Below are 27,043 nucleotides of genomic sequence, written 5' to 3' on the forward strand. Positions count from 1 at the left end.
GCAACGTAGATGCCCCTCAACTGAAGAATGGATAGAGAAGATGTGGTATATTTATAGAATGGAGTACTACTCAGCAGAAGAAAAAAAAGCAATGGAATCTTAAAATTCGCAGGCAAATGAATGGAACTAGAAGAAAACATCCTGAGTTAGGTAACCCAGTCACAAAAAGACAAACATGGTATGTACTCACTCATATATGAATTTTAGACATAGACCAAAGGATTACCATCCTATAATCCTCTTCACCAAAAAAAACTAGGAAACATGAAGGACTCTAAGGGATAAATGAATGGACCCCAGGAATGGGAAGGGTAGGAACTCCTGACCTAATTGGGAGCATGAGGGTAGGGGAGAGGGAGCTGCCAGAGCTGGAGGAGAAGAGAAGTGGAGGAGCAGAAATATTGACTTGGAGAAGAATAGAGGAGAGAGAGCAGGATGAGAGATACCATATTAGAGGGAGCCATTATAGGTCAGAGGAGAGATATGGCACTAGGGAGATTTCCAGAGACCTACAAGGATGACATGAACTGACAATCCAGGCAATGGTGGAGAGGAAAACCTAAATGCCCTTCCCCTATAATGAGATTGATGACTACTTTTTATGCCATCCTAGAGCCCTCATCCAGTGGCTCATGGAAGCAGAGACAGACATCCACAGATATACTCTGAACTTAACTCTGGAACTTAGTTGCAGAGAGGGAGGAATGAAGATCAAAGGAGTCAGTACCTGGCTGGTGAAGCCCACAGAAACAGCTGGCCTGAACAAGGGGGAGCACATGGACCCCAGACTGCTGTGTGGGAGGCCAGCACAGGACTGATCCAGAACCCTGAACATGGATGTCAATTAGGAGGCCTCTGCACTCTAAGGGACCCCTGGAAGTGGATTAGTATTTTTCCCTGGTGCAAGAAGGGACTTTGAGAGTCCATCCCACGAGAAGGGATTCATTCTTGGCCTAGATACATGGGAGAGGGCCTAGTCCATGGCCAGGATGTGTGGTGGACTTTGGGGAGCCCCCTTCAAGGGCCCTACTCTGCCTGGGAAGTGGAGGGTGGATGGGGTGGGGTGCAGGTGTGGGATTAGGGGGGAGGTTTGGGAGGAGGGGAGGGAGAGGGAGATGAGATTGACATGTGAAGCAAGCTTGTTCAAAAACGTTTGCAATATTGAACAAAGAAATGGCCCTTGAAACACAACAGGAAGCATGTAAAACAGTGAATGAATAAACATGACCAGAGAAGAAGTTCTCAGTAGCATATTGTAGTAAAGATGTAGAAAACACAAAACAAATAATTACTATTAAAACAATAAGGAGAAACAGCACCTCTAGTACAAACACACAGTACATTAACACTACATCTTACTAGCTGCCCTAAATGCCAAGAAAGCAAGGAATTATTTATTACAAGCTCTGGGAATAAATAATTCAAATCGTGTTTTCAATATCCAGCAAAGCTCTCTTTTAAAAATCAGTGGTGAAAACAAGACATTTCAAGACAAGTACAAATGAGGACAGTTCATGCCAACCAAGTCAGCACCACAGATATACTTAAAAGAATACTGAGCACAAAGGAGAAAGAAAAGCAGTCCAATCATGAAAACATAGAAAATGCATTCATTAGATGAATAAATAAACAAAAACAGAAGGAATATATTAGAGTAAATCAATAAACTCTTAAAACTACCGAGGGAAAAAGAAAAAAACAACCAACAAAATTACTGAAATCAGAAAAAAGTCTCCTTGTAATAACCATTAAAAATTAAAGTTCTCAAATCACCAGCAAAGAGACATAGGTTAGTTTACTGTACTGTCTGGTTTTGTGCATCAACTTGACACAAGAGAGACTCAGAGAGAAAGAAGCCTCAGTTGAGGAAATGCCTCCATGAAATCCAGCTGTAAAGCATTTTGTCAATTAGGTATCAATGGGAAAGGGCCTAACCCATAGCGGGCAGTGCCATCCCTGGGCTGGTGGACCTGGGTTCTGTAAGAAAGCAGGCTGAGCAAGCCAGGAAGTAGCACTCTTCCACGACCTCTGCATCAACTCCCAGCTCCAGATACCCTACCTTCTTGAGTTTCTGTCCTGACTTCCTTTAGTGATGACCAGCAATGTACAAGCATAAGCTGAATAAATCCTTTTCCCCCCAGCTGGCTTTTTAGTTGTTGTGTTTCATTGAAGCAACAGAAACCCTAACTAAGACATTTACTGAAAACAATAGAACTAAGTATCTGTTTTGTTGAAGAAAAACAACTCACTGGTTAGTACCCACAAACTGAGAGTCAAAGAATGAATGTCACTTCAAGTAGATGAAAACCAAAGCAAGCAACTGGATGGTCTCGTGTCTGATAAACTCTAATTCAAAACAAAATTAGGAGAAAGAAAGGACATTGAAGATTAATGAAAATAACAACCAATCAAGAAGATATAACATTTTAAAATATTTGTACCAAGTTACGGAGGGTCCTAGTTCCATAAAAAAGCATTATTCTGCATAAAATATGTGATAGGGTTTACTAAATAATATAGTGGCTTGTAGGAAGCCGGTTCCTACATTATAATGGTGCCTGAAGACACCAAGATGTGAATTACTTCACAGGCGCTCCATTCCTTTGATCTCTGCCTATCCCGTGGCTCATTTTTGCCTGAGGAGCTGAAGCCATTCTTAGGGTAACACGTCCCAGGCGACTGGTCAGCCTTTATATAGGGATGGTTTTCTTGGTTCAATGTCTCTGTTCAGTCTCCACTCTGGTAAAATGCATTAAAGCTTGTCTGCAGAAGGATCCGAGTGTCCTGCGTGTATTTCTTGCTGGCGAGGAATACAGAGCGGGCGCGGGACAGTGGGTGATTTCAGTACTACATTCTCATCTTTAAAGAGGTCATCCAAACTAAAACTCAACAAATACACTTTAAAGACAAAGTACACCATAGATCAAATGGGCCTAACAGATACCTGCAGAATATGCTGTCCAAAAGAAACTCAACATACCTTCTTACCAGCCCAGGGAACAAATAGGTCACATTCCAGATCACAAAGTAAATCTTGAAAAATAAAAAGGAACTGAAATAACTTTGCATCTTAGTCAATATAGCAGGAGAAACATAAGTCCATGTTCAAGCCAATCCATCCACAGTAGCAGTCAGCTAGCTAGCTATCGACTGATGCATGGATAATGAAAATGCTGTACTTACATACAATGGAATTCTATTCAGTCAGTAACAGTGGAACTGTGAAAAGTACTGAGTGATATAAGCCAGACCTGGAAAGACAAACACTGTGTGTTTTCTCATATGCAGATCCTATAATCAAATTTGTATTTCTGTATTGAAATTTAAGTGCTTATGGGGGACAAGAAAAAGTAAGAAGCCATGAGCAAAGAGGCTCTAAGCAGTGGAAATAGTAAAATGGCATATGAACATAGTACAGGATTGATAGGCATGAAAACAATTAAATAGAGGTGGGACAGGAATAATGAAGAAATGGGAAGGGCATGCAGAGAGGGTTAGTAACTAAGAATGCATGACAAATAAATGCCAAAACCTATTATCTTATAAACCAAAAAAATAATGAGTTAAAAATCAAATTTAGAAAATTAAAATAAAAATAAGTGTGTAGACAATCCTGCTTCCAGAAGTCGATGACTTTGAAATAAGAATATTGCATCCATCAGAAGCAGAATACAACTTCTCAGCAGCAGTGGAAACTTATCTAAATTAGGCCACATTCAAGATCACAAGGTGAATCTTGTAAAAAACAAAGGCTTGAAATATAGTATCTATTCCACATGGGTATAATACTACAAACCTGGTCAAAACTTTTGCATAGGGCATAGGGCCAGAGGAGGAATAATTAGTATATTTATCAAACTGCCTTCTAAACTTTGGCTTTCTACTCATAGAACAATGCAGCTTAGCCTGGGGCAAAGAAGCCCCTTTTTTTGTGGAAGGGGTTGATTAATCCAAAGACTCATATCTGATCAAAGTGCTAAGCATAAGAGACTGACAGTTGCTCAGCCTTAAATGACTTATCTGTATTACCCATATCTGAGGGCCATCAGAAGAAAGGAAAGCTTAAAGGAGCTGTTTTGAGAAGAGAATAAAAGGAAAAGCAAAACAGAACACATGGGGTACAAAAGCAGAAAGGGGCTGTTTGTGGGGAAAGATGGAGAACTACAAGCGTGGAGTAAGGAGAATGGTAGAGGGCAGTATAAGGGTAGAGGGTAGAGGGGTGAATAAGATCAAAATATAATGACATGTATGTATGTGAAACACAAAGACAGGAAAGCTGTAATAAAACAAATAAATTTGTACTCTAAGTGACAAACAATGTGTTAAATTTTTATACTCACAAAACATTTTTCATTTTAACAAAAAGAGGAAGTGAGCAATACAGTAATTTTTCACTAGGCTGAAAACATGCTTCTATTTTAATCCAGTCAAGTTAATTGACCAAATCTATGCCTCTTATATTCACCCTCTGAGCCATTCTATGGGATTAATAACTGACTATACCTGACATACTTTGTAGTAATGTAACAATCCAATCTAAAATGTCAACTCGACAGTGGTGTATATGCAGATGTGGGAGCTGTATTGAAGGGATAGGAGATGCCGTTACTGTAAGTGAAGATTAAATGAGTAAGTAAATAATCAGTGGGCATGAGGGCATGAACCTGTAATCCCAGCACTCAGGTAGAGTGGTATGACATGGGAGACTACAAGCTTTAAGACCAACTTTAACTATGTAACATGACCCTATCTAAAGGGAAGGAGGGTGAAGGAAAGATGACAGTCAATGATGACTCTAAACCAGAAATAAATTCAGGATAGAAGTATGTATAAATACGTAAGAAAAACTTGAATCTGTTACCTCCTTTCCGGTGCATACACAGGAGTGACATGTGGTTTTTAAACTCTGCGTCTGAGTCTGAAAGTCTCTTTATACTACTGTAAAATAGAGTCTAAGTAATAAAGGATTGCATCATAACTGGTACAGGTTTTTTGTTTGTCTGTGTTTTCTCCCTAGCATTATAGTACATTTTTCTAACAAATAATGGTTTCCTGGACTTGATGAAATAGAGCAGAATGGTGGCCAAATCTATTACCTCCACTGCTGCCAGCAATCACAGACTCAGCATTCAAATTATGCTTTGAAAATAAGATGAAAGTGTAGAAAATCACCATGCAATAACCTATACTATGCCTCTGTAAAAAGAAATGCTATCTATCCTAAAAATAAATTACTTGTAAACTGCTGAATTGAGAGTTTGGTAATGAGATTAGGATGAAGCCTCAGTAGATGAGGACAAATAATAGCATATTCAAATAAATCCTATTGTCTCCTTATAAAGAATGAGTATAGTAACAAAGGAGGAATGATTGGGGAGGCTAGAAAGTGGTGTTTAAAAGTGGCTATCAGGATGCTCCAGAAGGTATGTCCAGATACCAGAATAACTATTCAATTAGATTCTTGCAAATATACCCCAAGTGAAGACAGATGTACTGGACCAGCGGTGTTCCAAATCATTATCTCTGGACTGGTCCATGTCCACCAAGGATCAGCCTCCCAGATTTTATTTGACATTATTTTAGTTTTGCTGAGAAGAAAAATAATCTAGTCATACTAACATAAATGTGCATCATATCCCACCTGAAAGTTCAATATTTTGAGTTGCAATTAACAAGTGAGCATGCTGATAATACACTTGCCTCTTGGGGACTTGGTTTGATAAGAATGCCCAAATGATATCACCTTGGGGATAACTTGGGAAATTAATTTTCCTGCAAAGAACCCAATCCAGCAATGTAATGATCTTATCAAATAATGGATCTGACCTTGCCTAAACTGCCAGCTGGCTCTCAACATATGTACATCCTTAACTGAAACAATTACCAAAACTCATGTAACAACAAAACTCTCAGCAAAGTAAGGATGGATTGTCCTATACCACCTCTTTTATTGTGATTTCCTCCACAGAATCACAGGTTCTTAATTAAAAACTACTTTGTTTTCCTGGATTTCATGTTTATTACCCTTAATCTCTCCAAGCCATTGGCAGATAGTGTTACTTATGATTCCCATTTGAGACTTAAGGAAGAAAAATGCAGTATAAGCTTTACTGTGCCATCTCATCCAGACCATATCTTCAAGATGGGTCTGTAAGGGATATGGAACAACCTCATCTAATAATAATGGGGCAAGTTAGATGAGTAGAAAGGAGGAATAAATACAGCAGGTAAAATAGCAATAGAGGCTTTCAAATAGGGGGAGATAACCATTGAGGCTATCTAATCTTTAATGACTTTAAAGTAAAATTTCCTATATAAAAATGAATTGTAGCAACTGTTTAAGTCAGTGTTTCTCAAGCCTACACGTATCAGAATTAAGCAGTGGGTTTCAAAAACACAGATTGCAGGGATCCACTCTACAGTTTTAATTTTAGAAGACCAGGAAAAATGCTGGAGAATTGGAATTTCTAGCCAAGTAGCCAGATGTTACTGATGGCAGTGGTCAGAGGGTCACACTTGAGAGGCACTGTTTTTGTTAAAAAAAAAAAAGAGTTTAAAACTATTATGAAAAGTAAATGACTTAAGACTGTGCTTGTTAGTGGAACGTTGGAGTTACCTGTATGCACCTGAAACTATGTTGTTTTTCACTTTAATTACTAAAAAGTCAGTGTAAAGAGTCTGGGTAAAAGGAATAAGCCCAGGTCAACATGTGCATGTGTCCTTCCTGAATGTCACATTGCTGAATTACTTCGAGGCTTGTTACTTCCTCATGTAGATTCATGAATCTCTCTTATTACAGCACTGTAGTTAGAAACATAGAAAGCATTCCAACCCCAGTTCAACATCCTCTGGACCACACTGATAAAACAAAAGGAATAATAGTACCTTCTTCCTCCAGTGGCGTGGATCAACCCTATCACATGGACAGGCCAATTAAACATTTGCTATGGAAGAATATCGAAGCAAAAATAGGCACCCATAGCTAAACACTGAGCCAAACTCCTGGAATCCAGTTGCAGAGAAGGAGGAGGGCTAAACAAAGGAGCCAAGACTGTGCTGGAGGAACCGGTAGAAACAGTTGACCTGGCCTAGTGAGAACACGGAGACCCTAGTCATAAAGCTGGGGAACCAGCATTGGACCGAACCAAACCCTCTGAATGTGGGTGCCAGTTAGGAGACATGGGCAGTCTATGGGACCTCTAGCAATGGATCCAGTATTTATCCCTAGAGCACAAATGGACTTTGGGAGCCCATTCCCTGTGGAGGGGTACTATTGCAGCCCAGATACAAGAAAAAGGACATAGGGCCCTCCCCCAAATGATGTGATGGTCTTTGATGGTCCCCCTTGGTGGGCCTCACTATCCTTAGGGAGTGGGGGCGTGGTTAATGGGGAACATGGGAGGACAGGAGAGGGAGGGAATGGGGGGTTGATATGTAAATAAGTGTGCTTCTAAAATAAAAAATAAAAAAGAATATTAGCATCTCTTCTGTATATCTCCCAAGAGGCCTCTCCAGCACTGTGCCAGACTTTTCAAACAGTCTTCCATTGACTTAAAGTAGTATCTCACAAACAAGACTATCTACATCAGAAACTTTCTCCTTGCTGCTTGTGCCCTGTCCTAGATACTTCCTGTCAATGTACAATGCCCTCTTTCTGACCAAAACTGTGGGATCCACCCAAGTCTCACTGCCACACAAGACTATCAGCAAATCTCCTGATACACAAGGGTGCCCTGTGTATCCTGGATCTTTCCATTTCCTTTTTGTAGCCCTCCAGCTCCTGTGACCCATTCTCAAACATTAAAATTGGGTCTTCTTGAAATTCTTGTTTTTCAAAATTAGCATTAAAATTTTTTCTCCCAAGAATTTTGAAATTGTAAATTTCAAATACTTGCTTTAACTTAGCCTAAAATCATTTTATTATGGAAATGATATTAAATAAAAATACACAATTATTAGTTAAGATATCCTGCGTAAACAAGGAGGGTAGTAGACAAGAGGGGATGGGGATGGGAATTTGAAGAACCCACTTGGCTCAGTTAGGGGAGGGGTGGGGAGGAAGAGCAATGAAAGAGATATATTGATAGAGGGAGCCATTATGGGGTTAGGGAGAAATCTGGTGCTAGGGAAATTCGCAGGAATCCACAAGGATGACCCCAGATAAGACTGCTACCAATTGTGGAGAGGGTGCCTGAACTGGCCTTCTCCTATAATCAGATTAGTGATTACCCTAATTGTCATCATAGACCCTACATCCAGTAACTGATAGAAGTAGACTCAGTGACCCATAGCCAAGCACTGGGCTGAGCTCCTGGAGTGCAATTTAAGAGAGGAAGGAGGGATCATATGAGCAAGGGGGATCAAGATCATGATGGGGATACAGTTGACACAAGCTAGAGGGATATTATGGACTATGGACTGATAGCTGGGGAACCATCATAGGAACAAACTAGTAACTCTGAATGTGGGTAACAGTTGTATGGCTTGATCTGTTGGGGGTGCCCCTGGCAGAGGGACCAAGATTTATCCCAGGTACATGAAGTGGCTTTTTACTCAGCCCTGATACAGGGGGGAGGGGCTCATTCCTGACTCAACTTGGTATGCCAGACTTTTTCGACTCTGCAGGAGAGGCCTTACTCCCTATGGGGAGTGGATGGGGTTGGGAAAAGTAATATATACTTGCTGGGCGTTGGTGGCACACGCCCTTAAACCCAGCACTCTGGAGGCAGAGGCAGGTGGATCTCTGTGAGTTCAAGGCCAGCCTGGTCTACAGAGTGAGTGCCAGGACAGGCTCCAAAGCAATGTAGAGAAACTTATCTCAGAAAACCAAAATAATAATAATAATAATAATAATAATAATAATAATAATAATAATGCACACTCATTGCCTTTATCTACAGTAAGAAACTACATTTCATAAAACTGTGAGCTGATGAAATTCATAGCTATTTAATTCTAGAACTGGCTCACCAATCTTCAATCTCTAGCAGGAAATATTCTGTTCTCTTTGTTTGGTCCAGTTGCCTCTTTCTAATGGCTCATAATGATGACAAATAAAAAATATGCTAAATATCAAAATTCTGAGTAGAGAAAGTGAACACACTATTAAATTGGTAACACACAAATTTACTTTCCCACTCTTCCCATGAACAGAAACGAAAAAAATTGTGAAGTAAAATGAACATAGCAGAAATTTTACAATATTAAAATTTTTCTTCATGAAAAGAGAAGGATTTAGAAAATATAAGTTAAATATACCAATAGGGATCAAGCAATATAGGTCCTAAAAATTATTTTTAAAATAATCTCTTTTATTTGGGGGAATTATAATATAATTACATAATTTCCTTCCTCCACATCATCTCATATGCCCTTGTTCTCACATTCATGGCCTCTTATTCTTTAATTCTTGTTACACATATTTTAGATACAAATGCAAATATTTATAAATGCATAAATACAACCAATTCAGTTTGATTACTGTTTCTTGTATATTTATAATTTCAGGGACATCCATTTGATATTAGACCAATTGGTGTGTTCTTCTCTGGGTAGGACTGTTTTCCAGTTCTCACCCAGAGGCAGGAGATGATGCAGAGGCCATGGAGGGGAGGTGCTTACTGGCTTACTTCCATGGCTCTCTCAGACCACATTGTAGAACACAGGATCAGCACTCCAGGGATGGTACCACTCCCCATGGGCTGCCTCCCCCCCCCCCATTGATCTCTAAATAAGAAAATGCCTTACAGCTAAACAAAATAGAGGCATTTCCTCAGCTGAGTCTTCTTCCTCCAATTACTCTAGCTTGTGTCACCCAGTACACCATACAAGTTAGCATGTTTATTGGTGTCTTCCATCCCTCCTCAAGGAAACTACTCTTTGTAACAGATGGAGACCATTACAGAAAACCACAAGTGATTGAAATGCACAGTTGTTGGCACACATACTTTAGCAGTAACCAAAGGCTCTCTAATTGGACTTAAGACCTGAAAAACAAGAGGGAAACCATGCCTGGTTCTGAAAGCATAGCCAATTACCAGAGGCTAGTGAGTTTGTGAATCTTAGAGGAGAAACTATAATGAACTACCACTTTACTAAACCAGCCTAGTCCATAACTTTATTCTAAGTATATGTTCTTATACCAACAGATTATTTTAGTCCTCACCTCTCTCCAAGGAAACTTTCTTTGGCAATACATGGAGAAAATTACAGGAAAAAAAAAACAACTAGTCAAAATGCAGAACTTTGGAGCCCATTGCCAGAAGAGACATCCACAAAATGTATGTGTCATGCCTTCATGTAGTAAAAATAAAATTAAAAGTTGCAGGGCTGGGAGCACAGGTCAGTCAGTAAAGTGCGAACTGCGCAAGCATTAGGACCTGACTTTGAATCATCTGAACTAACATAAAAAGACAGGCATGGTGGTACTTGCCTGTAACACCATGCATAGGTTGTGGAGGGGGAAGACATGTTTGGATAGCTCACTAGCCAATCAGTCTGTCCAAACTGATGAACTTTATGTCCAACGAAAGCCATCATCTCAAAAATTAAATCGGAAAGTACAGAAGACATCCTGATGTTAACCTATGGCCTATGCATGGTAGATTTAACCTTCATATACACTTACACCCACAGACATACATACCCACACACATACCCAGAAGAACCCACACTAACGACGTGCCATATAAGTACAATACACACCTATTTATTTTCTGACAAAAAAATAATGGTATGTAGCACAGGTGGCCTAAAACTTAGAATTCTCCTACCTCATTTTTCTGAATGCTGGAATTCCATGTGTGCAGCAGCTAATTTGAATAAAGCCTTACTTTATTCCCTTCTTATTTATGCTCAGTTTTTCTTTTCTTTGTTTTTCCCTTCTTTCCCTTATAATTTTCTTTCTGGTAGGCCATCACAAAGAACACAACTGACCCGGGTTTAGTTTCAACCTCCTGAGAGTTGGAATGGTTTTAGGTTATTTTATTTCATCTCTATACCTCTCTGCCATTCCACATTTAATCAAAATTGCATCTTTCCTGCTTCCTCATATCCCTACTGTCATATTCTTCTATATACTTTTCTGTGCTCTTTTCTCTAACAGTAGCAAATATATTAATGCACACAAGAATATTAGGGTTTCTTTACTTCATAAAAGGGTTGGCATAGAAGATGCAATTGTATTTTTATTTGCGTATTCCTGTATTTTCATGTTATTCCTGATCTTTGATAAGAATTTATTTCAAGAGAGTGTTGTTCAAAATTAGTGGGGACTGAACTATGATCTCTAAGCCAGTGCTCCATAAAATATGTCAAGAAGTCCTTCAGGCTAAACAAAAATAAACCATCTATGGCTACAGAAAAGAATAAACCACACTACAATGATAATTAATTAAATGAGGAATAGGAAAACATCAAGCATTATAAAGTCGATTTACAAAAGTCTTTTCTTTTTTAAATATAACTTTTGATTTCAGCTTTCACTTTATTGCATTTTATTCCTCTTAAGTGTGTCTGCTTCTTTTGTTCTGGAGCTTTCAGGTGTGCTGTTAAGTCACTAGTATGAGATCTCCAAATTCTGTATGAAAGCACGTAGTGCTATGAACTTTCCTCTTAGTACTGCTTTATTGTGTCCCATAACTTTGCGTATGTTGTGCATTTGTTTTCATTGAATTCTAGGACATCCTAAACTTCTTGATTTCTTCCTTGACCCAGTGGTAACTCAGTAGAGAGTTGTTTAGTTTCCATGAGTTTTTAGGCTTTCTGTTATTTCTATTGCTGTTTGATCCAGCTTTAATCCATGGAGGTCTGATAAGATACAAGGGATTATTTCAAATTTTTGTATCTATTAAAACTTGCTTTGTGGCCCAGTATATGGTCAATTTTGGAGAAGGTTGCATGCAATGCTGAGAAGAAGGTATATTCTTTTGTGTTTGGGTGAAATGTTCTGTAGATATTTGTTAAGTTCACGTGAGTCATAACATCTGTTAGCTCCAGGGTCTGGGAGATGGCTCAATAGGTAAAGGCTATTGCCTCCAAGCCTGATGACCCAAGTTCCGATCCCAGGGCCCACATATCAGAAGAAGAGAACTGATTCTTTCCTACGAGTTGTCCTCTGGCCTCCATATATGCACAAAAGGTAATTTATGTGTGTATGTGCACTCGTGAACACACATACACACACAAACATATATTCTAACAGAAATTTACATTCCAAATTAATCAATGATCTTAATGTAGGACTTGAAAATATGAAACTGTTAAAGGAAGGAGTTAACTGAGAAAATATTTGCATCTTTAAGCATAGAAAGACTTCCTGTGCAGGACTCTAGTCACTCAGGAATTAATGCCAACTGCTGGCAAATGGACCTTATGAAATTAAGCTCTGCATTGCAAAGGAAACAATTAGTCAAATAAAAATGGCCTACAAAATGTAAGAAAACTCTTTGCTGATTATACATCTAACAGAAGATTATTGTCTAGAATGTACAAAAAATGCAAAAAACTAAACAAGAACTCAAACAGCCCAATCAGAAAATGGGCTAATGAAACAGACAGTCTGTTCTCAAAAAGATTAAGTACAAATGGCCAGTAAACATAGGAAAACAGTATTCAGTTCCACTGTCCCTTAGATAGAAAAGCAAATTAAGACTCCTATCTTGTCTTTGTCAAAATCTCCTATAGCAACAAAACAGCTGAAGAAGTACTTCTTCAGAGGAATGAGTTTCAAAACCACTGGTACAAGACTGAGCAAGCAATTTAAGCAGTAACAGTCATCTACTGTGTTATAATGAGAGACCCAAACATCAAGTGATCTTGGGGCTTCAGGTTTGTCTCTTAGCCTCTATGGATAAAGTGGATGTAGCCACAAATGAAAGACCACATTAGGTACATAGAGAAAACTGTGGAACCAAAGAGAGCTATGTCAAGAGAAGATTGTCAAAGACCAGCTTCCCACTTCACTGTCAAAATATCTGGTGGTATTAGAGAAGATTCTGAAGAACCTTGCCTGTGAGTTCATTTTGAACAGTATGGAAAAGTTGAAGGAACTGACATCATGATTGACAAATACAGTAGAAAGAAGAGAACCACTGCTTGTGTGATGACCATGAATGCATGGATAAGGTACAGATACTGTGAACAGACACAGCTATGATATAAGAAATCATCTCTCTGCCAAAGCAAGAAATGACTCATGCTTCGTGTATCAAAGAGGTGAAAATGATTTTGGAAAGTTCGGTGGTTGTGGTGGCAATGACAATTTTGCTCATAGAGGAAACTTCAGTGGCCATTGGTAGCCATCGTGATGGTAGAAATGATAGCAGTGGGGATGACTATCATGGATTTGGTAATGATGTGAGCAATTTGAAAATAATGTAATTGCCAATGATTTTGACAATCACAATTAATATTCAAATTTTGGGCCTACAAAAAGGGGAAATTTTAGAGTCAGAAGTATTGGCTCCTACAGTAGTAAAAGTTACTATTTTGCTAAGCCACAAAAACCAAGGTGAGTACAGTGGTTGCAGCAGGAGCTACCGCCATGCAGAAGGTTCTAATTATTACCAGGAAACAAATCTTAATGAGAGAGAAAAGCCAGGGAAGTGACAGGAAGCCACAAATTACAACAGATTGAGGACTCGGCCAAGTACAGAATGCATATAACATAACTGCTACAAAGGTAATACTCATGTATATAGGTAAAAACACTTAAGCTGTGTTTGGACTAGCAGGTTGTCTTCATTTCTGTTACATGTAACATGTAAAGCATTTCAATAAGGGGTTTTCATATACATTTCTTTACATTCACTGAAGCTATGGATTATTACATGATGATGATACTGAATAAATGTTTTTAATCTACTACATAAAGTTGGTATGTTCTGAAATCATCTAGGTAAATTTTATTAATAGTGTAAAGTTAGAATTCCTTCAGAGAGGTGCCAGATTACATATGTTTACAATTACTTAGATGGAGAAGCCATTGTCTTATTTAAATTGATAGTAACATTGTGAACTTAAGAGTTTCACTATTAAAAGAGTCACTTAAATAGCAGAACTATTTTATTTTAAAATGATTGTTCACACATTCTATGCAATATGTAAATTGAATAATGGTGTCAGGCAAGATGATAGGTGGAAATGAAGCTTGTGTGCCAGAGATCATGTGTAACTAATAAACAATTTTAAATTCTTCAAGAAAAAAATTACACCTGGACTCCATCTCATCTTATTCAAAATGGCCATCAGTAAGAAAATAAAAAACACAAACTGCTGGCAAGGATGTGAACAAAGGGAACCTTTATATACTGATAGTAAAGACACATATGAGTCAGTTCAACATTATAAAAATCTTAATGGAGGTTGGGCATAGGGGCCAGCAATTTGCAGGCAGAGATGGGTAGATTTCAATGAGTTTGAGACCAGCATAATCTACATAATAAGTTTTCAGGGCAGCAAAGAGTATAAAGTGAGACCCTTTCTCAAAAAGAAATCATTATGGAGATTTCTCAAGAAAATTAAACTACAATGTAACACAGCTATACCACTCCTGTATAATTACCCAAACAATTCCAAGTCAACATATAACAGAATACTTGAACATCAGTGATTTTTATAGGACTATTCACAGTATCTAATGTATTAAACCAACCTAGGTGTCTAAGAATAGATGAACGGTTAAAGAAAATGTGGTATACAGAATGGAATTTTTCAGCAATGAAAATGATGAAGTTATGTTGTTTGAAGAAATATGGATGCAACTTGGAATAATCATATTAAGAAAAATTATGGGTGTCAGAAAGAGAAATACCATTTGAGGTTCTTCTTGGTTATATATTAATTCATAAAACTGTGCATGCACACTCGCATGCACACACAAACACACACACAGATACACACACACACATACACACACACACACACACACACACACACACACACACACACACAAGAGTCAGTGAAACTGCCTAGGAAAGCAAAGGAGGATAATTAATGGTAGGAGAAGAAAGACAAGAGCAGGGGAACTGGGGGATATATCATATACTTTATGAAAGTGACCTTACGTAACAGAATACTATCTACAATAAACATACACAGTGAAGTTTTAGAACATTGCCTTTAGAAATCTTGCTTTTGTTTATTAAAAAAGTAATGTGGAGAATGAGAAATTATCATGGGCCATGTCTTTAAAAATTAATGGTGATTTAATACATAATTGCAGTTTGGTTTCCTATATTTAAGAATAAAATTAATTATAAATTAGTATATATGCAAATAAGTAGGGCACAACTACAACTAAAGCATAAAACATTGTTCAAATAGAGGATCACTATAAAACTCTATTTCCTTCTGTTTAGTTTTCATTACTTTATGGTGAATCTTAAAATATTTCAAAATATTTTATTTTCCAAAGTTCTGGTAAGTACATGGATAGATTAAACATTGGGGATATTTATAAACAATTCCAGATATTGAATTCAACAAAACAGGTGAGTTATTTGATATTAAAGGAAAATGTACAGCATTTATGTTACAGAAAATAATGCATACAACATGGCTCACATGGGCTTTGCTGGAGCCCTTGTCTCCCAAATGTTTTTTTTCATCCCTTTTAACATACAATGTCAACTGCACATGCACTACTTATGGCTTTCTCTGGCCAACCTAGAGTTACTACATCAGAAGAACAGTTTCTAAGTATTTAAATGTGGTGGCAAAATGAGAATGAAGAAGAGACAAAGAGCACAAGTTTTACAGCAGACAAATCAAAGAAACAACTAATTACTTTATATAATAAACAGAGGGGGAAATCAAATGAGTAAGAGGACCATCAACAACATAGACACTCAGAAGACACTGCTAGATTGCTGGCAAAAATGGGGAATTTGCTCTTAAGGGGATTGATAGTGAAGTGATTAAAAGAATTTGGCAGATTGTAGATCTGTAAGGTTGACTCTGGCTCCTGAATAAAGAACTAGTAGTCATTCCTAGTGACTTTTCAAATTGATTCCTAGTGACTTTTCAAATTGATTTTAGCCCTGAAGAATGTTTACAACGTGTCTTATAAATTTAAATTATGAAAATTAATTCACTCATGCTAGGTCAAACATCAACATATATATGAGCTTTTATCATAAATCACCAAACTGATAAAACTAGCAACTATTTCTATAGCAGTTGAATGTATAGTTTACTGGAATAAATAATAACCTAGTTTAGCCCAGAAATTCCTGAGACATTAGAGCAGATTATTCATTAATTTAGAACATAAAAAACAAAAGGCACAATAAAAGCAGCTTAACTGGGAAGCTAATTGTAGATACACAATCCTCTTTGGGAATTGAACTTTTAATCTCCTTACATAACACTAAATCATGATGTTCAATTAACTGAAATGTTTTTAGTTAGCTCACTAGATGAAAATAAATAAATACACAATGATAGTCTGTACTTGGTACCAAATAGTGAAGCAGGCTAATCAATTTTATTAAACAATGAGAAAACGTTACACACATACCTCATCCTTAGTAACAGAACAAACCCATAACAGGATGATTACTGTTTATAATACACTAACATATGGATTTTTTCTAAACATTTATTTTATTAGTCACAGCCTAAATCAATATAGTATTCATTAGTCACAGATGCCACTAGCTATTAACAATTTCCTGAAGGCTCTTTTACACTTAATATCTGTTACATTTGCTGATCAGACATTTTTAATTGTAAATTCAAAACTTCAAATATTATAATCACAGAAACAGAAAGCATTTCTAGTTGCTGAAGTACTACATTTCAAATCATATTAGGGTCCCAAATTTCCCATGTCAACGGAATTGTTTCACTTATAGTCCCATTGCACCTGTAGGTGACTGAACAAAAAAAATCTAATATGCTAAATTTGGTATTACACAAAATCACCATGGCAAACACTTCTAAATAGAGTTATACTTATTTTACTATGTAAAAGTTCCTTTGAATGGGAATCAATCTACCACAAGATCCAACAATTCCACTCTTAGGCATATACCCAAAAGATGCACATTCATACAACAATGACATCTGTTCAACAATGTTCATAGCAGCATTATTTGTAATACCAAAACCCGGAAGAAACCTAGATGCCCCTCAACTAAGGAATGGATGGAGAAAATGTGGTACATTTCCACAATGGAGCACTACTCAGAGGGGGGGGGGCAATGGAATCCTGAAATTTGCAGGCAAATGGATGGAACTAGAAGAAACCATCCTGGGTGAGGTAACCCAGTCACAAAAAAGACAAAAAAATGGTATGTACTCACTCATACATGGATTTTAGATCTAGAGCAAGGAAGTAGCAGCCTACAATCCACAACGTCAGAGAAGCTAGGAAACAAGGAGGACCCTAAGAGAGACATACACAGTCCCCTGGAGAAGGGGAAAGGGACAAGATCTCCTAAATGAATTGGGATCATGGGGGGAGGGGAGAGGGAGTTAGAGAAGGGGAGAAGAGGAGGGGAGAGGAGGACATGAGGGAGCAGGAAGTACTAGTCAGGGGAAGAATAGAGGAGAGCAAGAAATGAGATACCATAATACAGGGTGCCATTATAGGTTTAAAGAGAATTCTGGCACCAGAGAAATATCCAGCTATCTACAAGGTTGACCCCAACTAGCAATCTAAACAATAGTCAAAGGTTTGCCTTAAATGCCCTTCTTTGATAATGAGATTGATGACTACCTTATATGCCATCCTAGAGCCTTCATTCAATAGCTGATGGAAGCAGAAGCAGACACCAACAGCTAAATACTGAGCTGACATCTGGAATCCAATTGCAGAGAGGGAGGATGAACAAAGGGGTCAAGACCAGGCTGGAGAAACCCACAGAAACAGCTGACCTGAACAAGGGGTTGCTCATGGACCCCAGATTGATAGCTGGGAAACCATTACAGGACTGTTTCAGACCCCTGAATAAGGAGGTCAGTTTGGATGTCTGGACAATCTATGGGGCCACTGGTAGTGGATCAGTATTTGCCCCTAGTACACAAATGGACTTTGGGAGCCCTCTTGACATAGAGGGATACTCTCTCAGCCTAGACACATGCAGAAGGATTTAGGCTCTGCTTCAAATGAAATGACAGACTTTTAAGATTCCCCCCATGGAAGGACTCCCCTCCTTGGGAAGCAGAAAGGCATTGGGGCAGGGGATCAGTGGAGGGGGGGGGCAAGGGAGGAGGGGAGGGAGAGGGAACTGAGATTGACATGTAAAACACTCCAATAAACAGACTTCTCTTTGTTTACTTGTAAGTCATTTGGGGGTCTTGTGGACTGTTAACTGGTTATTTCCTTTGTATTTGGTGGCTATACTTCTCTTTTGAAATTAGAGTTAGGACATTTGAATTTAGTTTAGAAGAATCCCAGAGGAATGCTTAAATCTTTCTAATAGTCATATATCAAAACACAACTTCATGTGCTTTTGTAACGTTTAAGATACTCTGTTTACTGAAGCATTCAGCTTTATTGAGTGCTTGTGTTCTCATTGAATTCCTTTGAAGGAACAGAGTTGTTGTGATTAAGTTTTCTTCCTATTGTCAGTCATTCCAGGTAAGGCAGTCTTCTGCTTATTTGGGGGTGGGCTCAAAGAAGCATACTTAAAATAGTGATCTGTCTTACAAGTGATGTTATAGGCACCACAGATGGCAGAAAAGGACACACAGTGATATAATGTGAAAGTATAAATCAGATGGTAATGAAGTGCCACATTTACTGTGACCAGTAATTTAGCATCAGCAAAGCTTGACCACCTTGATCTTTTAATTGCATTAAGTTTCTTTACATTAAAAATAAGCAGGAGTTTCATGCTTCTTCAAAATACAAAGTGAAAAAGAGACAAATAGATTTTATATAGGTGGTATTAACATACTTAAATAATCATTTATATGAAATGATCAGAACCAATGATAGAGGATCCACCATACAGTTTTTAACTACCTTTCCTAGATACATGGGGGAGGGCCTAGCCCTGCCCTAAATGATGTGACAGACTTTGATGAGTCTCATAGAAGTCTTTGAACTTGAACTATTTTATTTAAATTAGAAACAAGTTTCTTTTACATGTCAATCTCAGTTCCCCCTTCCTCCCCTCCTCCCCTATCCCCACCAACCTCCCCCAATCCCAACCCCTTTCTGCTCCCCAGGGAGGGTGAGGCCTTCCTTGGGGGATCATCAGAGTCTCTCAGCCTAGGCTCTCCCCCTTGTATCTAGGCTGAGAGAGTATCCCTCTGTGGGATCCCAACAGCCCAGAAACCAGAAAGTTACTAGCCTTCAAAGGTCTGCCCTATCACCTACCTCTACCTGATAGGAAACACCTTGTAAAAGCCTCATAGTCTCCCCTTGCAATGCCACCAGATGGGAAATAAGCACTCAAAACATAAGCCTATGGGGAAATTTCACTTTTAAACAACAAATGGCATGAACAGAAGAAGAAGCAGAGTAATTCAAAATAATTTATTATGGCAGGGGTTGGAAGCAAAAAGCAGAGGCCTCAGATGAAACAAGAGAGTTAGGCAACAGTCAATGATAGCTGACCAGAATGTCTTGGCAAGAAATGTAGACATTATAATTTAAAATTGAAGGGTGGCTGAGCTGATGGGATTAGAAAAATGGTCGGATTTGTCAAAGGACAAAGGGTTTTACTTACATTGGCTTTTAATCCTGCCAAACCCTTGTCCTCCCCTTTGTCTTCTTGCTCATTGGAAAGCTCCTTTGAAGGAAAAATAAAAACAGAATTCCAAGTTAAAAAAATTAAATATCTTGTTGGGGAAAAAAGACTTACCTTGATCCACACACATAGTCCCAATAATCAAAAACCATGTCCATCATCTCAGACTCATCAGAAATTTTTTGTGTTTGTGTGTGATGCAGACAGAAGTTTGCAGTGCAGAAATTTACAATTGATCAAGATCCAAAGAGTAAATGAAGGTATCTATGTACTTTGGGGTGCTCCCCTCTATAAGCACAGACCACACCCAAACACTGATTTCCCAGCACAAGCCAAATGCAAAGAAATCCTTTATTAAGCCAGGCAGAGACAAGGTGGCTGAATGGGAATCAGGCAGAAACAACAAAAAATAGCTTTGCAAGTGTTAATGTTAAGAGGGAGAGTTGAAAAGCCAGGTGTTGGTAGCACATGACTTTAATCCCAGAACTCAGGAGGCAGACACAGGCAGATCTCTGTGAGTTTGAAGCCAGCCTGGACTACAGATCAAGTTCCAGAATAGGCTCTAAAGCAATACAGAGAAACCCTGTAGAAGAAGAAGAAGAAGAAGAAGAAGAAGAAGAAGAAGAAGAAGAAGAAGAAGAAGAAGAAGAAGAAGAAGAAGAAGAAGAAGAAGAAGAGGGAAAAAAGGTGGTCTGTGTTAGAATGAACTAGGACATGTTGGTAAATTCTGATTGGTATTTTAATTAAGTTAGCCAAAAACTATATTTTTATTGCTGAAGCTTGATGTTTTTATAGGTGGACCTTGATAGTCTCAGGAATGTGTGGGTGGCCAAATAAGGAATATACATTGGTGGTTAGCTTTAGGAATGTAATCTAATGATTTAGCAAGGAGGAGAAAGGTAAAAGGCAAAACCTGTTGGTGCCATGTTTGCCATGACTGGGGCTGCTAGAGCCCTTCAGCAAGTATTTATGGAGTGCTCAGTCACATGAGATATCAAATCCCCCCTTCCCTAGGTTCAGTTAATATTCTCTGTACAAGAACTGCACAAGATCAAGCCAGTGGAGGGAGGATGAACTCATGATTCACTTAACTCTAGCTAAGGAACTATGGAAAGTTGATAGCTTCTGTTTTCTTTAATGATGCAGTCACTGGTAGTTGCCCACTCTCCAGTGGATGGCCTCACATTAATGAATATGAGCTCAGCAGAAATTGGAATCAGTAGTTTCAGTCCATAAAGAGCCCATTGTACAAGAATAAGGACCCTAGTTTTGATTCACCCACAAAAAAAGAAATCTAGGCACATTAGCATTCACCTGGCCTGCAAAAGCAGTGCTAAGAAGGTGGAGATAAAATGGCCCCTGTGACTTGCTTGCTGGCTACTCAGTCAAGCTGAATCAATGAGTTCCAAGTTCAGTGAAAGACTATGACTTTAGCCTGCACACACACACACACACCAGTGCTAACTGCAAAAAATAAGCTTGCACAAATTTATAACCTAATATCCAAAAGAAAACATTCAATAGCATATAAATCAAAGAAATTTGGATTCTGAGAAATTTGGAATTTAGAGAGAGAGGTTTCCCTATCAATTCTTGATCATGCATCTGTGATTCCCAAAGGTTAGAGAGCTGAAACTACACACACACACACACACACACACACGCACACACACACACACACACACACACACAAAACTAGATTAAAATGGCTTTTCAGCCAGTGATATGGAATCAACCACTGAATGAACACACAAGGGAATTTTAATAGTAAAGTCATGTTTCATCACTAGAAATGGGCACTTTGATAAAGTAAATCATTTGCTTTAAATTAGAACCTTTGTGCATGTTTCATTTATTAATCATTCACACACATACCTTTGTTTAAAAACATAGGAAAAGGAGCAATTAGAATGGAAGAAAACAAGTCAGTGGGCAACATGATCATGTTTAAACAATTCAAATCCACTTGTTTAATCCTCTCATCTTAAATTATTCACAGGGGCATTTTGTTTCTCCAAAGTTCGTAAACAAAGTGCAAATCACTCAAGCAGAAGCAATTTACTTCTTTTAAGCCAAAGCCCTGCCTAGCTAGGAAGTCGCCTGTAGGAATTAACCAGAACAAAATCCTGATTAAACAACTAATTGGCTTGTCTACTAATGGAAAGAAAAACAAAGTGCATCTCTCCACTTCAAGACACAAAGTCATAAAATCAGAGGTGTTTTGGAACTGCCTCAGAGAAGATGTTTAAATCAGTGACAGTAAAATTCAACAAAGTGAAGCCTATGGAAGGGAGGACCAAGGAGGAACCCTGCCCTCACTTGAGTGATCAGTCTCAGCCATCCACAGCCCAGGTATGTTCTTTATGTTCCTAAGGCAGCCTTGAGTCTCATCCTTTGTCTACTAATGGGTGCTAATAAACGCTGCCATGTGGAAAATTGCTCAGCAGTTTTACATGGTAACATCGAGGTTGAGTACTGTTTCAGCCATGTTCTTATTAATTTACATGTTCTGTATATGCATGTTTTAAGACAGGATAATAGTGTGTAGGTGATACATTTGGAGTTGGAAGACGTTTCATTCTAATTGTCTTCTCACCGGTTACACGGAAATAGTTAATAGGTCCTTCTCCTAAAGAACATGAGAGCTTTCAGCAGTAACTATGCACTATGCACTATGTTGAGCCCTTTCCAAGCACTGGCATGTGTGAGACAGAATCCGGTTCTAAAACTGCTAACACAGAGCTAGAGGCTGTACTAGACCCCATCCCATGATCATCACTGCAGAGTCTTCATCATCATCCAGGCTGCGTGGTGACAGAGGAGGGGGGCTATGAATCAGCCCTTGCAGATGAGGTTCCCAGAAGCTACAGAGCACTTAGAGAGAAAACAGGAAGAGCAGGTGCTTTACATGAGCCATCTCACCTTGAAGCAGCAATGCTGGAGGAGAGATTAGCTTGTGAACAGGCAAAGCAGCTCTGTATAGCCAGTACCATGTGGCAGTTGTGATACTGGATGTTAATCATGAGACTGGCTGACATCAAAGACTCTTAATGATCATGTCTGGAAATTCTTGAAATCTGTACATGTGGGAAATAGGTATAACACGTTTTTGTTTTGTTTTTTTTAAGTTCTCTATTAAAATGTGCTAAATGTAATAATCACAAAATGTTAAAATGCTACTTTCTCCCATAAAATATATTTTTCAATGGTTTATAAATGAATAAAAATAGTCTGAGTCCTATAAGGACATATCTAGAAACAAGTCAAATTGTATTATGCTTTGTAAAAGGCCTTTAAAAGTTCAATCAATCAGAAAGTTCTTGGGTAATTCCTGGTTACCAATGGCTAATAACTCCAGACATACAAAGTCAGCCCAATACAAACATTTTCCTTCACTTCTGAATATGCTGTTGCTCATGTAAGTCTATATTTATTCAACATATAAAGATTACAATGGAAATTTTTACAAATGACACCAATATATCATGAAAAAGAAGTTGTGAAACATCAGATGTTATTGCTATTCATAGATTGTCTCAGCTCACTCCTTCATATCTATGTGCACATAATTAGCAATTTCATATTTGATGGGAAACAATAGCAGCCTCGCCTAATACATATGGTTACTGTGACTGTGAAACTTATGAAGTTACCTGATAGTTAGTGTTCAGTACTCATAATGTCAAAGCTTCCATATTACAGCACACAAGAAGCTCAAAGACCTTGTCCCTAGCTGCTTCCTTAACTCTTCTCACATTCTTCTCCATTTGAGTACCTCTTCCATCTTCCACACACACACAACCACATCTTGGACTTTTGTTGTAGCTCTGTCATCCACCTGAATAAGTAAAATCAAAATCCACTTCCCTGTTTTATTTGTCCCTTTCCCTTCCTTTCTACTGTAGGATAATTACTTCTAAGTGCCATTTCTATTCTTTACAGATATTTTTCTATATATCTATATTTTTTACCTAAGCATCTTTTTGGTGGGAGGAGGGCTAGAAGTATTCAGGTGTATGTGTACGGTCATATGTGTGCCAGAAGTCAGACTCAGTCAGGTGCCATTCTTCAGGAGCTGTCCAGAGCATACTGAGACTTAAAACCCACCATTTCAGTTTGATTGCTGTCCTGGAAGCTCCATGGATCTGTTACAATACAGCCCCCACTTTAGCATTACATGTATCTGCCACCACATCTGGCTTTTTATATCAGATCTTCATGCGTGGGTACCAATCACATCACCAACTATCTCCCCAGTCTACTTTTTCATACTCACAGTTTTGTTGTTCGTTCCCTCTACAAGTGTTTGAGAGCCAAAGTTTCTGCATTATAACTTGTGTTTTGTGTCAGTGCATCCCTCTTAGAGCATCATCCGGTATCCACTGGCCATATCTACTGTGATATAACCCCATTTCCAATGAAAGGTTGGGGAAATGTTGATGTGAAGGCAAAAGCAAAAACCATGAGGACAAAGTTAGTCATGATGGAATGAAACTGCCACCTCCTCCCATTGTTTGAAATTCTACCACTAAAAGTTCTGATGGGCCAAGAGTAGTATAATATGAAGATGGAAATTGGAAGGACCATGGGCCAGGGAAACACTGACAAAAACATCTTGTTTATTGTAGGAAGAAGATGGTCAAAGCTGATTCAGTAGTGAAGTTATCCAATAGTAAGGCCAAGGATATCTATTTAGTTACAAGAATAATCATTTTTAGGAAATCACAGATAGATGTTCAGTTTTAATAATCACATAAATACCTAAGTAAAACTGTAGGGAGATACCCTAGCCCCGCCCAATAGTCCTGGGACAGGTACCAGGTGGACCCGGGACTCGCCCATAAGGGCGTGGTGAAGGAAAGCCGGGGTGACATAAGAGAGCTTCTTAAGGGGCTGCACGTGGGGACCCTGGCCCCCTTTTGTTCTGGCCGCGCTGGCTGGGTTCTGTAACCTAGCTCTGGCCTGTGTTTTACCTTGGTGTCTTCTGGAATAAAGAGACCTTAATCCTACATAAAACAGTGACATTTTATATTAAACTTTATTTTAGATTAACTACAATATCTATTTTGTTTCTCAAAGGGAGAAAACAAAAATGAAAAAAAATCTCTAAGGATCAGAAGGACACCAGTCACATGTGAAAAGTCACACACCAAAGAAGAAAGTCAGAATGTTACTGGTAAGGGGGAAAAGTAAAATATGTCTTTGTTTAAAATGTGTTATTTAATAAAATAGTTGTCCTTAGCCAAGCAAATTATCAAAAGTTATAGACAGTTTGAAGAACTGAATTATTTGTGAAAATATTACATTTTCATTCAGACTCTTATGCATGTATTTAGTACATTCACAAGATACTGTGTCTTGGGGAGAGGTATACACATGCATGTGTGTATGTGGGTTGTGTGTGAGACAGACAGACCGATAGAGATAGATGTAGATACAGAGTTGTACTTGTTTGTTTGAGTGCACTTGACTATACAGGTGTATATGGAGGCCAGAGATTGCCATCAGGTGTCTTCCTCAGTTGCTCTCTATCTTATATTTTGAGACAGAGTCCCTCGCTCAACCTGGAACTTGCCACTTTTAGCTATGCTGGCTGGACAGCAAACACTAGGGAAGCATCTATATCGGTCCCTCAATTTTGGGATTGCAGACTTAAACACCCAGCTTTTATATAAGTGCTGGGTTTCAAAGCTCAAGTTCTCAAGCTTTCAGAGCCAGCCCTTTTTCCAGTCATATTTCCAGCTCCTCACTAGATTTGCTTTTTATTACCTACCATGTGCTAGATACCATTCCATGGCCTTGAGGTACAAGTATGGAGATATATAACAACAGCCAAAATCTTTGTTCCTGAACAAGTGATGCTGCAGGGAAAATCAAACAGATCATGAGAAGTGCATCATAAGCAGTGGAATTTCAGACAGGGTTGAGTTATTAAGACAATAAAGCAGATGTGGCAGCACGTGTTTCAAGCTTCATTGCCCCTCTTCTCCATACTCTCTCAACTGGAAAGCCTGTCTGCCTGGAAAGTGTGTCTGCTTCACCTTGTTCTACATGGATAACTCCAAAACGATAGCAGGACAATTACTTTTTTGAAATGCAATCCAGTATTTTTTAACTAGCACTATATATATACATACATATATATATATGTGTGTGTGTGTGTGTGTGTGTGTAACAAAAATATTATGATTAAAACAATTTTTATACTTCTTCAAATATGTTCCCTTTCTTCACTATCTTTGCTACTATCATTTTTTTTAAATCCCCCCAAACTCAAAACTTCACTTTTGCTTTATTTCTCTACCATAAGTCCTATAAGGTCTGTGCATCATCTACCTTAGTAATATTGCAGAAATTTAATGGCTTAGTAAACTCTCGGGAACAGCATCCTGAACCAGGCCTTTATTAGTTAAGTCGTACCTACACTGCACTCAGGCACTAAGTGGTATCTTCTATTTAGGAGTCTATTTCACTCCACTTCTCTTCTTTTCCCTCAAGCACAAATACTATGGGTGTATTGCTTTCCTGTAACTACCACTTTGACCCCTCACCTCAGCTCAAGAGATGTGAATGCCTTGATACTGCCTTCAGGACAAACATAAATACCTTCACTTGTCTTTTTAGCACCCAATGCATTCTATTCTTAGCCTTTCTTGCCAGTATATCTCTCCCGCTTCTCCCTCTATGAAAGCTACATTGTAGCTAAGAAAAAAAGCAGTGGAAGGAGATTACTAGAGAACAATATGGTATTGCTTAATGTAATAGCACAAAATTATTGACATAAAAGCAGAAAAAGATTTTATTTTTCAACAATCTTTATAGTTATTTGTATTAAATCAAATATTTGAAGTGAGGTACATTAGTTTCTATTAGCCTAGACATCCTATCTCTAAGTAAGAAAAAAATAAGAAATATGTGAAAATCATAGGCAAGTCGGCAAATAAAGAAAAGGTTTGCAGGCTGGGGGCATAGCTGAGTGTTATAGGACTTGCCTAACATTCTAAAGATCCTGGATACAATCCTATTCATGATGGAGAAAAGTTAATTTAAACAAAGAAATGAAAAAGACAAGTTGTATGTGAATAAATTCCTACCAATGAATACTACTGTATTCAGAAGTATCCCTCTGAAAACATGGCCCCATCCTCATTGGGTACGGACTCTTTAAAAGAATCTGAAAGAACCTATGGAGAAATAGATATGCAACAGACATGAACAATTGAAAGGAAATAAGATGTTCCCAGTCAAAAGAACAACATTATAATAATCCAGGATATTTCTGCCTCATTGGTCTTATATTTTTATGTTTTTACATTCTTCTCTCCATTTACTTTCATCAC

General features: G+C 38.3%; 1 protein-coding gene across 1 annotated transcript in view; it reads left to right on the forward strand.

Annotated features, from left to right (window-relative positions):
• Window positions 1-21,944: 21,944 nt before the first annotated feature.
• Cngb3 (cyclic nucleotide gated channel subunit beta 3) overlaps window positions 21,945-27,043 on the forward strand; it is a 172,184-nt gene continuing 167,085 nt past the window's right edge. Inside the window, exons 1-2 of the mRNA XM_027402972.1 lie at window positions 21,945-22,055; window positions 24,783-24,864. Of these exons, the coding sequence (XP_027258773.1) occupies window positions 21,945-22,055; window positions 24,783-24,864 (193 nt within the window). The remainder of the gene's footprint in view (window positions 22,056-24,782; window positions 24,865-27,043) is intronic.

The sequence above is a fragment of the Cricetulus griseus genome, chromosome 2 (assembly GCF_003668045.3).
Source record: "Cricetulus griseus strain 17A/GY chromosome 2, alternate assembly CriGri-PICRH-1.0, whole genome shotgun sequence".
Taxonomy (NCBI): Eukaryota; Metazoa; Chordata; class Mammalia; order Rodentia; family Cricetidae; genus Cricetulus; species Cricetulus griseus.